Source organism: Motacilla alba, chromosome 21, assembly GCF_015832195.1.
Source record: "Motacilla alba alba isolate MOTALB_02 chromosome 21, Motacilla_alba_V1.0_pri, whole genome shotgun sequence".
NCBI lineage: Eukaryota > Metazoa > Chordata > Aves > Passeriformes > Motacillidae > Motacilla > Motacilla alba.
The window spans coordinates 2,168,628-2,183,894 of record NC_052036.1 but is presented as its reverse complement, the minus strand read 5'-3'; the positions used below and the strand labels follow the sequence as shown (position 1 = coordinate 2,183,894).

At 41.9% G+C, this 15,267-nt stretch overlaps 1 protein-coding gene across 6 annotated transcripts; it reads left to right on the top strand.

Annotated features, from left to right (window-relative positions):
• The first annotated feature begins 70 nt into the window (after window positions 1-70).
• Window positions 71-14,272, top strand: LOC119710694 (solute carrier family 35 member E2A-like). Of its 6 annotated transcripts, none has more exons than XM_038160071.1 (11): window positions 71-207; window positions 1,115-1,343; window positions 2,757-3,288; window positions 4,021-4,156; window positions 5,137-5,264; window positions 6,477-6,597; window positions 6,892-6,945; window positions 7,951-8,023; window positions 10,040-10,185; window positions 11,704-11,984; window positions 12,341-14,272. In XM_038160071.1, the coding sequence occupies exons 3-10, from the start codon at window positions 2,964-2,966 to the stop codon at window positions 11,942-11,944; spliced, it is 1,224 nt and encodes a 407-aa protein (XP_038015999.1). In that variant the 5' UTR covers window positions 71-207; window positions 1,115-1,343; window positions 2,757-2,963; the 3' UTR covers window positions 11,945-11,984; window positions 12,341-14,272. The 6 variants fall into 6 exon arrangements, with proteins under 6 accessions (XP_038015999.1, XP_038015998.1, XP_038015997.1 ...); XM_038160070.1 differs by having other exon boundaries at window positions 11,704-11,990; window positions 12,347-14,272; XM_038160069.1 differs by having other exon boundaries at window positions 11,704-14,272.
• Window positions 14,273-15,267: the final 995 nt, after the last annotated feature.

Here is a 15,267-nt window from a genome sequence, read left to right as displayed (position 1 = left end):
GTCACTTCCCCGGCACGGGCGGGAAGCGCAGCCCGGGCTCCTCCCGGGCGGCGGGGCCGCCGCGCTCCCGCCCCTCCGCCCCGGGGGTCCCGTCGGCGCCGGGCAGCCCGCCCGGCTCGATGGAGGGGCGGCCCGCAGCGAGGCGCTTCTTCCCGGCTCTGCGTGCCCCGTAGCCCTGCTGCTTTGCTGGCTTTCCTCGTGCTTTTGGTAAAATGGCCTCCCCGCCGCCGCGGTGACAAAGGGGCGAGCCCGGCGCTCGCATCCGCCGTGCCCGGCCAGCCCCCGGGGCCCGGCGGGGCGGGCGGAGCGCGGCCGGACCCGCCTCTTCAGCGGGGGCTCCGGGCACGGCGCGGCATGGGCGGCCGGAGCCCGCAGCTACCGGAGCCCGGTGCTGCTGCTGCTGCCCGGGGCTACCCAGCCCGGTGCTGTCGGTGCCCGGTGCCACCGGAGCCGTGGAGCGCCGGGGCTGCGGCAGCAGCGAGCGAGCAGCGCAGGTGCCGGCCGGGATGCGCTGGGGATGGATGGATGGAAGGATGGATGGAGGGAGGGATGGGAGCGGCGGGCGAGCCGCAGAGGAGGATCCGAGCCGGGCCCGGGCAGGGGATGGCGGTGCCGGCAGCCCCTGGGCCCGAAGGCTGCGTCGCGGTGCTCCCGGGAGGGCTCCGAAGCCCGCGCCGGTGCGGGGGATGCTCCGGGAGCTGCGGGGATGGGAGTGGGGATGGAGTGCGGTTTGAAGGATCTGGCAGTGGGTGAGCAGAAACACAGCTGGAGTGTCACAAAGTGCTGTTTCAGCCTTTCAGCGTCTTCTGCTGCTGTGTCTGCGGTGTTTGTAGCACCTTGGATGCTCTCGTTGCCATTAGCGAAGCGGTGTTCATGAGAGAGGCTTGCTCAGGGTGCTGGATTTTGTGCTTTTGCTGCGTTGGGAGCAATGTTTGAGTGACCTTTAGCATAACAGATGAAGGGTCATGGACACAAACCTTTGGTTTTTTGCTGTCACATCGGCCTTAGCTTCTCCAGCCCTTGCAACATATTTGAGCTTTAGCTTCTATTTGTGGACAGCCGACTTTCTGAAGTTCTGTGTGGATGGTTTTTTTTCCACCATAATTGTTACTAGGAGTGTAGTGAAGGGTTGGAGAAGATACAAGGAGAGTGAGAAGTGAGAGGCACTCACGCTGCCGCTTCTTTGTGAGTAATCCAAGAGAAACAACTGCCAACCACTGCCACGTTTTCATCTGTTGGTAAACATCAGCTGCTGCTTGGCCTTGAGGGAGGAAGACTGAATTAGTTCCAGATGGAGAACTCTTTCAGCCCATTTAGACTTTCCAGTTGATTAAAGCCAGCAGGTCAGTAATTTAGGGGAGTAATTTTGTTGTTATTTGCTGTTCTGCTCCCTGCCGTGTGTGGAATCAGTGAGATCAAATCTGAGATCAAATCTGATATCACAGCGCTGCTGAGGGTGGGGCTTTGGTTGTGCTTGATTGGTCTTGCTTTTAATTAAATTGTATAAACAGAAAAGCTATTGAATGAGCTGTGATAGTAGATAATAACTGTTTTGAAAGTAGTGGGGTATTTTTTTAATGACCTGGAAAAGGAGGAGGAGTCAAAAATCCATTTATTCTGAACAAATCCTCTTGGAGAACGTGTATCATTTTCCATGTTAAACTGGGTTACCACAATGTAATTGTCAGAGGGTCCCATACCTCAGTGTGCTGCTGGCGTGAATTCCTGGAAAAATGGGAAGAGGTAAGGGCAGGGAGATGGAAATCTTCAGCGCATGGCTGTAGTAACCAGAGAATGTGAGGGATGGAGAATTTCACCCTGAAGCAGCTGCTGTGTAGGACACTGAGACTGACACCAGATATTTAGCTCCTCTGTGATTTATTTGACGTGCCACGTTGGATATCTAAAAAGCATTAAAAATGAAATCTTAAAGAAAATAGAGTGAGCTGCTCGTAGCTCATGTTAGAACTCCTGTGTTTCTCTTTCTTTCACTGGGTGGTTTTGTTGTGTCCTCTGCTCTGCTCCTGTAACTTGCCACGTTTTCTGTAACTTGTAAAAAAAAAAGCTCTGGTTGCAGTAATTTAATGCCTTTTGCTGCCAAATCTGTTCAAAAGGCTTTAAGAATTAGTTGCAAGTGCTAATATTGGATTGGAAGGTATAGCAAAATGAGGAATGTTGCATTATTCCCATGTAATTAAATAGATGACCACTCTGGAAAGCTCTTGGACGTATTTCCCTACTTTTTTCACTTGGATACACGTAGCAGGGTAGCTCTGGGATCACTGGGAGTTACAGCCATTGATTATTGTTCCCTTTGGCTCAGGTTGATAACAGGTTAATTAGTTTGAAGGGCAGAGGTTCCTGCTTGGATTTGCTGGGTTGGGAAGATTTTTCTGGGGAGTGTTTAAAGACAGACTGAGATCAAAGCCACTGCAGAATCTGGAAGAGGAGTTAGTTATAATTGGAAAGGCGGCGTCGAGGTGCTCCAGAGGGAAAAGGACATAAAACCACAAAGTCTGGTGGGTGGGTGGGTGTTATTTTAGAATAAAAAGCCTCCCCAAGATTAGTTCTTGTTGCTTAATCTTGGCATAAAGACATCAGGAGTTCAAAATCCAGCCTGAGGGATTACAGAAGTCTCTTTATCTTTCATCAAGTGCAGGTGCATTAGGGATATAAAATAATATGAAATAATAAAAATAAAATAATATAAAATGTCACACATCTTTTTCCTTCCTTCCCTTTTTTCCCCCCCTTAGGCAGAAACCATGGAGCAGCCCACGTGAAGAATCCTGTGGGGTTTATATTCCTACAAGATGTTCTTTGAAGGACCAAACCCAGTTTTCCAGGCCCCTGGGAGATGAAGCATTGACCACGTGACATTTTTATTTCAACAAATGCTTTGTCAGGGCCGCTTTGTGTGAAGGACAAAGAACAGTTTGAAATATTTATTTCTTCACCTCACCATGTCGGCCGTGACGAGCGCCCTGACCCCGGAGGCCCCGAGCCCTCCCCAGCTGGAGGAGAAGCCAAAGGGAAAATCCCTGTTCCAGCTGGGCTCCCTCTTTGCTAACAGGAGTGAGAAATTTGTCATTGCTCGCAGTGACAGCTTGCCAGAGGAGAATGTCCTGAAAATCACAATCACAGAGACCACGGTCATCGAGTCCGACCTGGGCATCTGGAATTCCCACGCCCTCATCTACCTCACTCTGTGGTTTTTCTTCAGCTTTTGCACTCTGTTCCTTAACAAATACATCCTGTCCTTGCTGGAGGGAGAGCCCAGCATGCTTGGTACGCTGCTGTTCCTGAATTCCAGGGGAAAATGGATTTATTTCATGGAATGGGAGCCCCAAAAGCTGCCCCAACTCCCAGAGCATTCGGGTGATGCTGGCAGGAGCAGGGTGGGGTTGTTGGGGTGCCTGTGCAGGGATCAGTTGGGCTGGATGATCCCTTGCAGCTCAGGATGTTCCATCATCCCATGTAAAGCTGAAGGGAGAGAATGGTTCAGCTGAAGTGAGAAGCGCTCGGTTTGGACGGTGTGGGGAGGGATCTCGGGGCTGGGAACTTGGGATTTTGGCCTTTAAAGTGGTTTCTGGCACTGTCCTTTCCTCCGCTTGCTGAAAGATGAAATTTTCCTCCTAGAGGAGCTTTAAGAGGAAAAAAAACAAGTAATTTTTTTGTTTTCTGTGCTGGAAGGTTTAACAAAACCTCAAATTTTGAGTAAATTGTTGATGCTCTCCGGAGCTGTGCAGTGCAAGAATTGCCTTTGGTGATCTCTGTTATCCAATGGCCATTTTAGTTCCTATTTTTCTTCTTGAGGGGCAAACAAAGGGCAGTTCATCTGTGAACCAGGTTTATAAACGCTTGCTTTATAAAATTAAAGGGCTTTTGTGAGAATGTATAAAATACACACTGCCAACACCACCACAGAGGTGTTTGTGTAAGGGATTTGCTCGTGACAATTGATTTGTTGTGTTCCAGCTGGTGATCTGACTCCATTTCCCCTCTCTGATCCTCCCTCAGGTGCTGTCCAGATGCTTTCCACCACCTTCATTGGCTGCATCAAGATGTTTGTCCCTTGCTGTCTGTACCAGCACAAGACCAGAATCTCCTACCCCCCGAACTTCATCATGATCATGCTCTTTGTTGGCTTAATGAGGTGAAAGTGCAGGGAATGTTTTCCTATCTTTGCTGATATTTCTGCTTCTCCAAACCAAAATTTGGGAGATGTTTCTGGAAATATTTCTTCTTTTCCAAACCAAAGTTCTGTTCTCGTGTCTCTCTGCCTTTTTATCCTTGATGAGGTGTTTGGAGTATTCACCTTTCTTCCCTCTCCAAAAAATATCCCAGGATAATCTTATTTTTATTTGCTCTTCCTTTGCCCAGATGTCAATTTTTTGGCCTTCCCATCAGATTTACATTTTTTCAGAGCTCGCTTCTCCTTCCATTTACTTTCTTCCTGCTCTCTTTTGAGGCTGATGTTTGTTTAGTGCATTAACATTTATCAGCCTTTTGCCTCAAAAGTCATCCAGGCTATTTATCTTTTGAAAAGTAAATATTTGCTGGGTGCTGGGGTTTTATTAGTTTGTGGTCGAGGAGGGAATAAAAATGCCTGGTTTTGTTTCCTCTGCCCTGCAAAACTGATAAAGGAAATCAAAAAAGTGATAAACTCAATTAATTTCAGAGTTTAAACTGTGGTAATTGTGAGCATATCTAATTCACACTAAAGATAACGTTTCCTTGGTGAATTTCTGCTTCTCAGAAGGTTTTTCACTTTTCCAACTGAGCCCGTTGAAAACTTTGGCTTAACAAGCGGTCCCTTGAACCTTGGAGTGTGCTACAAAGTAAATTTGTTTTGTGGAAATCCACTGTGCAGCCCAAGAGATTCCACATTGCCCGAGGGCGCCTTTCTTGGCTTTAAATAAATAATGTTTAAGCCAGAGCTGAAAGATCTGACCTTGCAGGTGCAGGAGAAATCTCAGTGCAGGAGAAATCTCAGTGCAGGAGAAATCTCAGTGCAATTCTGTTTCTGCTGGGCGTCCGAGAGCGGCTCTTGAAGCTTTATTTTCATTTCTTCCGGTGCTCTGATTCATTCCTTCCTTTTAAAAGGAATTTCTTGTGGTTTTGCTCCCGCTGCAGGTTTGCAACAGTGGTGCTGGGGCTGGTGAGCCTGAAGAACGTGGCGGTTTCGTTTGCAGAGACTGTGAAAAGCTCTGCTCCTATTTTCACTGTCATCATGTCCAGGATGATCCTGGGCGAATACACCGGTGAGTCCTGACGGGACATTTCATGGCTCTCTTCTTTATTGGCTCCGCTGCAAGAACGGCCACTAAAATGCAATCAAATGGAATAAATGTAACAGCAGAATTTAATATATTGAACTGATTTCGTGTTCTATTTCATCTTATAATATATTTCGTGCTATAATATATTTCGTGTTATATTTCATCTTATAATATATTTCATGCTATAATATATTTTGTGTTCTATTTCATCTTATAATATATTTGATGCTATAATATATTTCGTGTTATATTTCATGTTATAATATATTTCGTGTTATACTTCATGTTATAATATAATAGATTTCATGTTATAATGTAATATATTTCATGTTATATTTAATGTTATATTTCACGTTATAATGTAATATATTTCACGTTATAATATATTTCATGCTATAATATATTTCATGTTATATTTCACGTTATAATATAATATATTTCATGTTCTAATACATTTCACATTATAATATAATATATTTCACGTTATCATATTTCGTGTTATATTTCACGTTATATTTCACGTTCTAATATATTTCAGGTTGTAATATATTTCACGTTATAATATATTTCGTGTTATATTTAATGTTATAATATATTTCACGTTCTATTATATATTTCACGTTCTAATATAATTCATGTTATAATTCATGTTATAATTCATGTTATAATTATTTCATTTCACGTTCTATTTCACATTCTATTTCACGTTCTAGTATAATATATTTCATGTTATAATATATTTCATGCTATAATATATTTCATGTTCTATTTCATGTTCTTTTTCATGTTCTATTTCACCTTCTAGTATACTATATTTCACCTTCTAATATCATATATTTCACATTAATATTATAAATACAATAAAATATAGTATGATATAATACAGTACGATACTATATATATATATATATATATATATATATATATATATATATATATATATATATATATATAATAATATAATATGTTATATATAATATGTTATATATAATATATAAAATCAACCCTAATCCATGCAGCTGGAAGAATCCACAAGTCTAAAGGGATTGGTGGAAAGGGACTGTTGTTATTTTTCTGTCACGAAGTTACCATGGCTGTACAAAGCTGCAGCTCCGTGCTGTTTTTGGTTTCTCCTGGGGTTGGAGCTCTCCGATGCCAGCGAGCAGCTCGGTGAGGCTGTCCTTGTCCCCGCAGGGCTGCTGGTCAATCTGTCCCTGCTGCCTGTCATGGGAGGGCTGGCTCTGTGCACGGCCACCGAAATCAGCTTCAACGTCCTGGGCTTCTCTGCAGCTCTGTCCACCAACATCATGGACTGGTGAGCACCGGGGCAGCTCTGGGGGGAAAAGCAATTCATTTAATGAGGAGGTGAAAGAAAATGGTTTAGCATGGCTCCTTCTGTACAGCGCCTTGAAATGTTGGGGTTGAAAATGCAGCTTTAATAAAGTATTATCAAAAATGATTAATTATTCGTACTTATTCTCTCGTGTCTAACAGCATGATTGAGATTAAAGAATAAAACTTTAAAAATTATAAATTATTTGTACTTATTCTCTCGTGTCTAACAGCATGATTGAGATTAATTTATAATTTTTCTTTTTTTCTTCTCTAGTTTGCAGAACGTCTTTTCCAAAAAGCTCCTCAGTGGAGATAAATACAGATTTTCGTAAGTATTCCGAATATTTCAGGTTTGGTTGTTGTGGGGTTTCACGTCCCGGATTGGGGTGACCCCAAAAGATGGAAAAGTCTCTCCTCCAACCCGTGCCTTCGAAGAAAGACTCAGTAGTCTTCTGTTGTCTGTTCTCAAGGTTGTTTATTGTTGGTTATCTAAAAGATTCTTCTCCTGAGCTGCTGTGGCCCGTTCAGCAGCTCAGACAAAGGCACACTGCCCTCCCAGGGGCTGCTGCCATCTTTTATATCATATATTACGTGTTACAGGTTTATATTTTCCCCCAATGCCCATCATCTATATTGAATGGTGACTTTCTACTCTAAACCAATCTGTGAGTGCCAACATCACCACAGACATGGAGGCTGGGAAGGAGAAAGAAGGAGGGCAGGGCACACCCAAGTCCCTCCATCTTAGAACCCCTGACCCCCACGTACAAAACCTGGACCCCTGGACCCCTTGGACCCCTGCGTACAAGGCTTAAAACCCCCCTGTACAGCACTCAAAAATCCTTTCACTTTGTGACTACTTCTACTACAATACCTAAACTTGTGTGTGTGGCTTGTAATTCTTCATACAGAGTTGGTGATTTGCTCCACGGGCTCAGATCCAAACCCCACGTGTGTCCTTGGCTGCTGCCAGGGTCTCCGAGCCCCCTGCCAGCGGCTCTGGCCATGCAGGGCACCCAGAGGGATGTGCTGGGTTCCCACAGGTTGTGTTGGGGATGAACAAAGAAATGAAATATTCACCCTTGGATTGCACCAAGGTGTGAACGTGGACACGCTCACAGCTGAGCAGGGAGCAGCTTTTCACCTCTGAAACTCCAACCAAGAGACAATCTTGTGCTCCAAACCACCTTGAGTGATATATTCCTATTTTATAACGAGATAAAAAGCTGCTTTGGGGTTTTTTGGTGCTTTTTTTCTGAGAGCAAACCGCTGTCTTTGCTTTGAAAAAGGAAGTTTGAAGGGATTTTAATGGGATTTTTTTTCTCCTTTGTAGAGCCCCGGAGCTTCAGTTCTACACAAGCGCTGCTGCTGTGGTCATGCTCATCCCAGCCTGGATATTTTTCATGGTAATTTGAATTATTTAATGAATTTAGGCATCTTTTAAATTAATTTTTTTTTAATTCTGAGCAGAATATGCAACAAAATTCAATCTTAAAATTTACCTTTTATTATTCCCATTTTAAAAAAAAATTGAAAAATTAATTTTTTTTAATTGTGAGCAGAATATGCAACAAAATTCAATCTTAAAATTTACCTTTTATTATTCCTATTTTAAAAAAAAATTGAAAAATTAATTTTTTTTAATTGTGAGCAGAATATGCAACAAAATTCAATCTTAAATTTTACCTTTTATTATTCCCATTAAAAAAATATTTGAAAAATTAATTTTTGATTAAAAAAATCAGGCTGAAATATAATTCATCCAATTTTTGTAAGAGATTGGGGCAGTAAAAAAATTATTTATAATTTAATATAGAGATTAATTCAACCAAAAGCCTGAATTTATCTCAGGATTTTTGAGTCCAAATAATGACTTTTTTTTTTCTGTGCATTTGAGCTTTGAGATAAAGACTTGCCAAAAAATCTGGAATATTTGTTGATTTTTTTGTATGTTTTATTGGGCTAAAATTTAAATTTAAACTCTCTTCTCCTAACTGCTGGGTGGAAAATCACTTCTAGATTTTTCTCATTAACTAAACACTTAAATTCCATTTAATTTTTTTTAGGATGTGCAAATTTTTTGGAGAAAAAAATCACAACATTGGGCTAAAAACTTGCAATTTTTTTTACAATTTTTTAGATTTTATTGGGCTAAAATTTAAATTTAAACTCTTTCTGCTCCTAACAACTGGGTGGAAAATCACTTTTAAGTTTCTTCTCATGAACTAAACCCTTAAATTCCATTTCTAGGAAATAAATGAAATAAATTCCATTTATTTTTTTTAGGATGTGCAGATATTTTGGAGAAAAATTGCCGGATCTGAATGCCTTGTATGTTTTTGTGCTAAAATTTAAATTTAAACTCTCTCTGCTCCTAACAATTAGGTGGAAAATCACTTCTAGATTTTTCTCATTAACTAAACACTTAAATTCCATTTAATTTTTTTTAGGATGTGCAAATTTTTTGGAGAAAAAAATCACAACATTGGGCTAAAAACTTGCAATTTTTTTTACAATTTTTTAGATTTTATTGGGGCTAAAATTTAAATTTAAACTCTCTCTGCTCCTAACAGCTGGGTGGAAAATCACTTTTAAGTTTCTTCTCATGAACTAAACCCTTAAATTCCATTTTTAGGAAATAAATGAAATAAATTCCATTTATTTTTTTTAGGATGTGCAGATTTTTTGGAGAAAAATTGCCGGATCTGAATGCCTTGTATGTTTTTGTGCTAAAATTTAAATTTAAACTCTCTTCTCCTAACTGCTGGGTGGAAAATCACTTCTAGATTTTCCTCATGAACTAAACCCTTAAATCCCATTGATTTTTCTTTTTAGGATGTGCAAATTTTTTGGAGAAAAAATCACAATATTGGGCTAAAAACTTGCAAATTTTTTTACAATTTTTTAGATTTTATTGGGGTAAAATTTAAATTTAAACTCTCTCTGCTCCTAACAGCTGGGTGGAAAATCACTTTTAAGTTTCTTCTCATGAACTGAACCCTTAAATTCCATTTTTAGGAAATAAATGAAATAAATTCCATTTATTTTTTTTAGGATGTGCAAATTTTTTGGAGAAAAACTGCTGGATCTGAATGCCTTGTATGTTTTTGTGCTAAAATTTAAATTTAAACTCTCTCTGCTCCTAACAATTAGGTGGAAAACCACTTCTAGATTTTTCTCATTAACTAAACACTTAAATTCCATTTAATTTTTTTTAGGATGTGCAAATTTTTTGGAGAAAAAAATCACAATATTGGGCTAAAAACTTGCAATTTTTTTTACAATTTTTTAGATTTTATTGGGCTAAAATTTAAATTTAAACTCTCTCTGCTCCTGACAATTAGGTGGAAAATCACTTCTAGATTTTCCTCATGAACTGAACCCTTAAATTCCATTTTTTGGGGGTTTTTCTGTTCTTTTAGGACGTGCCTGTGATTGGCAGGAGCGGAAGGAGCTTCAGCTACAGCCAGGACATTGTCATCCTGCTGCTGATGGACGGCGTGCTGTTCCACCTGCAGAGCGTCACAGCCTATGCCCTGATGGGCAAAATCTCCCCTGTCACCTTCAGGTAGAGCTGTCACGAGCTTCATTTGCTAGTTTTTTGCCAAGAACTCTATTTTATATTCCTTTTCAGGACCACTATTTTCTATTTTTTTTTGGTCAAAACCACCATTTTATCATTTTTTGGTCAAGAACCAATTTTTTTTTTTTTTGTTTCAGGAGCACTATTTAATTTTTTTTTTTTGTCAAGAACTCTATTTTATATTCCTTTTCAGGACCACTATTTTCTATTTTTTTTGGTCAAAAACGCCATTTTATCATTTTTTGGTCAAGAACCAATTTTTTTTTTTCGTTTCAGGACCACTATTTTCTATTTTTTTTGTCAAGAACTCTATTTTATATTCCTTTTCAGGACCACTATTTTCTATTTTTTTTTGGTCAAAAACGCCATTTTATCATTTTTTGGTCAAGAACCAAATTTTTTTTCTTTCAGGAGCACTATTTTCTATTTTATTGCCAAGAACACTATTTTATATTCCTTTTCAGGACCACTATTTTCTATTTTTTTTTTGTCAGAAACAGCATTTTATAATTTTTTGGTCAAGAACCAAATTTTCTATTTTTTTGCCAAGAACACTATTTTCTATTCCTTTTCAGGACCACTATTTTATTTTTTTTTTTGGTCAAAACCAGCATTTTATCATTTTTTGGTCAAGAACACTATCTTGTATTTTTTGTCAGGAACATTATTTTATACTCTTGTCAGCAACACTATTTTATAATATTTTTTGTCAAAAACGCCATTTTATCACGTTTTGGTCAAGAACCAAATTTTTTTTTTGTTTCAGGAACACTATTTTCTATTTTTTTGCCAAGAACAGTATTTTATATTCCTTTCCAGGACCACAATTTTCTATTTTTTATCAGAAACACCATTTTATCATTTTTTGGTCAAGAACACTATCTTGTATATTTTGTCAGGAACATTATTTTCTATTTTTTTTTTTGCTCAGGATCATGATTTTATATTCCTTTTGAGGAAGTGAAATTTCAGGTGGTGTTAAAAAAAAAAAGGAAAATTAAGGTTTTTGCGTAGAAACAAATGAGGGTAATTATGGGATGGTTGGGGTTGGGAGTGGAATTTCAGGTGGTGCTAAAAAGAAGGAAAATTAAAGATATTTTGTAAAGAAATGAATGAGAGGAGTCACAGAATGCCTGGGGCTGGGAGTGGAATTTCAGTGGTGTTTAGGGGCAAGGCTGGGTCAAAGCCTGGCTGTGGGATGTGGCAGAGCTGCTGTCCCCTCGTGTCCCCTCGTGTCCCCGCCGTCCCTCGTGTCCCCGCCGTCCCTCGTGTCCCCCCATGTCCCCGCCGTCCCCCGTGTCCCCCCGTGTCCCCGCTGTCCCCCATGTTCCCCCCGTGTCCCCCTGTGTCCCCGCTGTCCCCCCGCCGTCCCCTCGTGTCCCTGCCGTCCCTCATGTCTCTGCTGTCCCCCCCGTGTCCCCCCGTGTCCCCTCGTGTCCCCTCGTGTCCCCTCGTGTCCCCTCGTGTCCCTGCCATCCCCTCATGTCCCCGCTGTCCCTGCAGCGTTGCCAGCACTGTCAAGCACGCCCTGTCCATCTGGCTCAGCATCATCGTCTTTGGGAACAAGATCACCAGCCTGTCAGCCGTGGGCACTGTCCTGGTCACCGTGGGGGTCCTGCTCTACAACAAGGCCAAGCAGCACCAGCAGGAGACCCTGCACAGCCTGGCCATGGCCCCGCAGCCCCCAGGGCCCACCGAGGACACCGAGCCCCTGATCTCCAAGGATCTGGAACCCTATGATTAATGGGGTCTGCAGCCTCCCAGCCCGGCGTGGCTCCACGGAGATCCTCCTGGATGGGCTTGTTCCTGTGGTTCCTCTGAGTTCCTCAAATCCTCCTGGATGGGCTTGTTCCTGTGGTTCCTCTGAGTTCCTCAAATCCTCCTGGATGGGCTTGTTCCTGTGGTTCCTCTGAGTTCCTCAAATCCTCCTGGATGGGCTTGTTTCTCTGGTTCCTCTGAGTTCCTCAAATCCTCCTGGCTGTGGCTGGCTGTTCCACAAATCCTCCTGGATGGGATTGTTCCTCAGGTTCCTCTGAGTTTCTCAAATCCAGCTGGGTGTCGCTGTTCCACAAATCCTCCTGGATGGGGTTGTTCCTCTGAGTTCCTCAAATCCTCCTGGCTGTGGCTGGCTGTTCCACAAATCCTCCTGGATGGGATTGTTGCTCATGAGTTCCTGAAATCCTCCTGGATGGGATTGTTCCTCAGGTTCCTCTGAGTTCCACAAATCCTCCTGGATGTGGTTGTTCCTCTGAGTTTCTCAAATTCTCCTGGATGTGGTTGTTCCTCTGATTCCTCTGAGTTCCTGAACTCCTCCTGGATGTGGTTGTCCCTTTCAGTTCCTGAACTCCTCCTGGATGTGGTTGTCCCTTTCAGTTCCTGAACTCCTCCTGGATGTGGTTGTTCCTCTGAGTTCCTGAACTCCTGGATGTGGTTGTTCCTCTGGTTCCTTTGAGTTCCTGGCAGGTCTCACCCAGGATTTGAAGCAGGAAGGAGCTGGGAAGGATCCAGCAAAACCTTGGGAACCTGACGCCCCAAAGAGAGGACCTGGAACGTGGCAAACTTGGGCTTTGTTGTCTCTCCTTGACTCCAGATCAGATCCGAGCCTGTGCTGGTGGAAGAACTTTGGTGTCCCGTGGGAAAACAATTCCTGCCTCCCTCCCCATCCAAACAATGTGAAAATGGGGCCCCACCACTGAATTCTGCTGGCAGAGGGATGGAGTTGGTGCCTCGTGGAAGTTTCTGGTGGTTGCTCTGCATTTCCTGCATCGTCCCTCACTCCTGTGTGCTGCAGAGATGGAAGAAGTCCAAGGAGGGGATTGTCCCACTCTGGCCTCACCCCCAAACCCTGCCAGAGCTCCAGGAGCATTTGGACAGCACAAGAAAGGATTTTGGGGTGGATTTTGGTTTCTGTGCAGGGCAAGAGTTGGACTGGATGGTCCTTGTGGGTCCCCTCCCACTCAGGAGATTCCAGAATTCTAAAAAGGATTGGAATTCCCACCTTTCTCTCCCAAAAAATCCTGACTTTAGAGGGTTTGCTTGAAGCAAACTCTGGGAAATGAGCTGTGGTGAAAATGAGCACCTGCTGCTGGCTACAAATCCCGGATTTGTAGTGCTTTAAAATGTAAAAATTCCGTGTGGAAATACTGCATTCCGATCCTTTATTGACAAAACTGAAATGCAAATATTCACACACGTACCCTGTGGAAACGGAGCGTTGAATTCAATGCTTGTAGTTGCTTAGAGGTAAAAAAAAAACACTGAAAATCGTGGTGACAAAGGAAGCAGGATCTCTGCATTTCTGTAAAAAACCATTTTGTTGTTTTACTTTCATTTCGTTCTGCACGAGGAAGGAAATTGATGGTGTTTTTTTTTTTATATTCTTTCTAAGAGTGCAACAAAAGGCTGCCTCTTAGAAACTCAGGGTTATGAGTGTGACCTGTGTGTAAAATATCTAATTTCTGATGGTGTAAAGAAATCTCAGAGGCATCTGTGACAGATGGGAGGAATATTAACCAGCAACTGAGGCAAATCTTTATTTCTGCTGCTTTTAAGTTTCCTTTTTTTGAAGGAAATTTGTTTTTTGTGGTAGATCCAAGATTAAAAATTCACTTTCCTTTTCAAAATTCTGAAGAACAGACAGTTTTGACAAAAAAAAAGCGCACATGTAGCTGCAAAAACATTCACCTGGACTTTTTGGGAACAAAACTTAAATTAAAATGAGTGGATTGGAATAATTGCCACTCTTCTGCAAGGCTGGAGCATGGATATGTAGTGGTCTTTATGGTAAAAATAATGGTGAACAGGAAATTGCAATTGGAATTCCTGTAAAATTACATTTCCACGCCTCAGTGGCTGCCTGGGGCAGATTCCCCAAAGATCTGAGGGAGAAAAATGCCAATTTTTTCATCCTTGTGTGTGTGGTATGTCGGTGGTGTTTTGTTTTCTTTTGTACTCCTGTCACTTTTATAAAAGCTGTGGACTGTGGAGCTCTGTGGTTTTTTTAATTTGTTTTCTGCCAAATACACTGAGATTTTTGAAAGTATAACTATAAAAAAAAAACCAAGAAAAAGTATGTGTTTTGTGTCGTGTTTCTGCTTTCAAAACCCAGCAGGATTTTGTTTTTCTGTGACCCTGGGAGGATTTGGGATTGGGATTTTAACCCTTCCTGCTCTGCTGGGTTTTGTCCCTCTGTGTATTTTTCTTTGCCATCTTTTTACCCTTTGCTTTCCTTCGATTAAACAAACCAAAAATCTTTTTATTTTCCAGTCAGAGCAGTAAATCTTATTTTCTCTTGTGTAACCAAGGAACTTTTTGCTCTTTGTTAAGAATTTTCCGCCTCAGCTCTTCCTGTGGTGTGACAAAAAAAATCGAAGTTTTGGGAACATTTTAAGAGTTTCTGTCCCTGCATTTCTGGTGGCCACACCCAGGTACCCGTGATGAGGACGAGCTCTGTGAGCTGGAGCCGTGCATTTTATTTATTTTACATTTTTAATTCGCTCAGAGTGAGTGTTTTCCTTAAATGTGAATTCCTGCCGCACTGAGGTGCAGGTGGAAGGTGTTACAGCACTCCCTGTGCTCCTAAATTGTCATTATTCCCCATTATATCCCGTTATTTCAAATTATATATCATTATTTCCCATTATATTCTCATATTTCCAATGGGGAATGGATAATTAGGGATTTTAGAGATCATAATTAGGGGTTCTGGGCAGTGTCACCTCCTCACACTCTCACTCATTTCCACGTAGGAATTGCAAATTTTGGTCGGAATCAATTTGTTCAATACCATTTATTCGAGCAAATTTAATTTATTCAATCCAATTTACTTTATTCAATCGAATTTAATTTATTCAATCAAACTCCGCACTTTAATTGCTGTGGCGGAATTAAATGCGGCCCTGCGCTGCCTGTTCGCTGCGTTCATTGCTACCCAGGCCCATCCTTGTGCCTCATTAACGCCCCTCCGCCCGGCCGTTCCGCCGGCCGCCGCTCAATTAACGCCTCATTAACGCCTTGAATTAATTAGGGCGCCTTGAATTAATTAGGGCGCCGTGAGGCGGCGCTGAC

Bases quoted from the DNA above. Each gene is read 5' to 3' on its own strand.
- LOC119710694 (XM_038160071.1), top strand. From the start codon at position 2,964: ATGTCGGCCGTGACGAGCGCCCTGACCCCGGAGGCCCCGAGCCCTCCC. The intron at 5,265-6,476 runs GTGAGTCCTGAC...TTGTCCCCGCAG, and splicing joins GATCCTGGGCGAATACACCG to GGCTGCTGGTCAATCTGTCC. The intron at 10,186-11,703 runs GTAGAGCTGTCA...CTGTCCCTGCAG, and splicing joins ATCTCCCCTGTCACCTTCAG to CGTTGCCAGCACTGTCAAGC.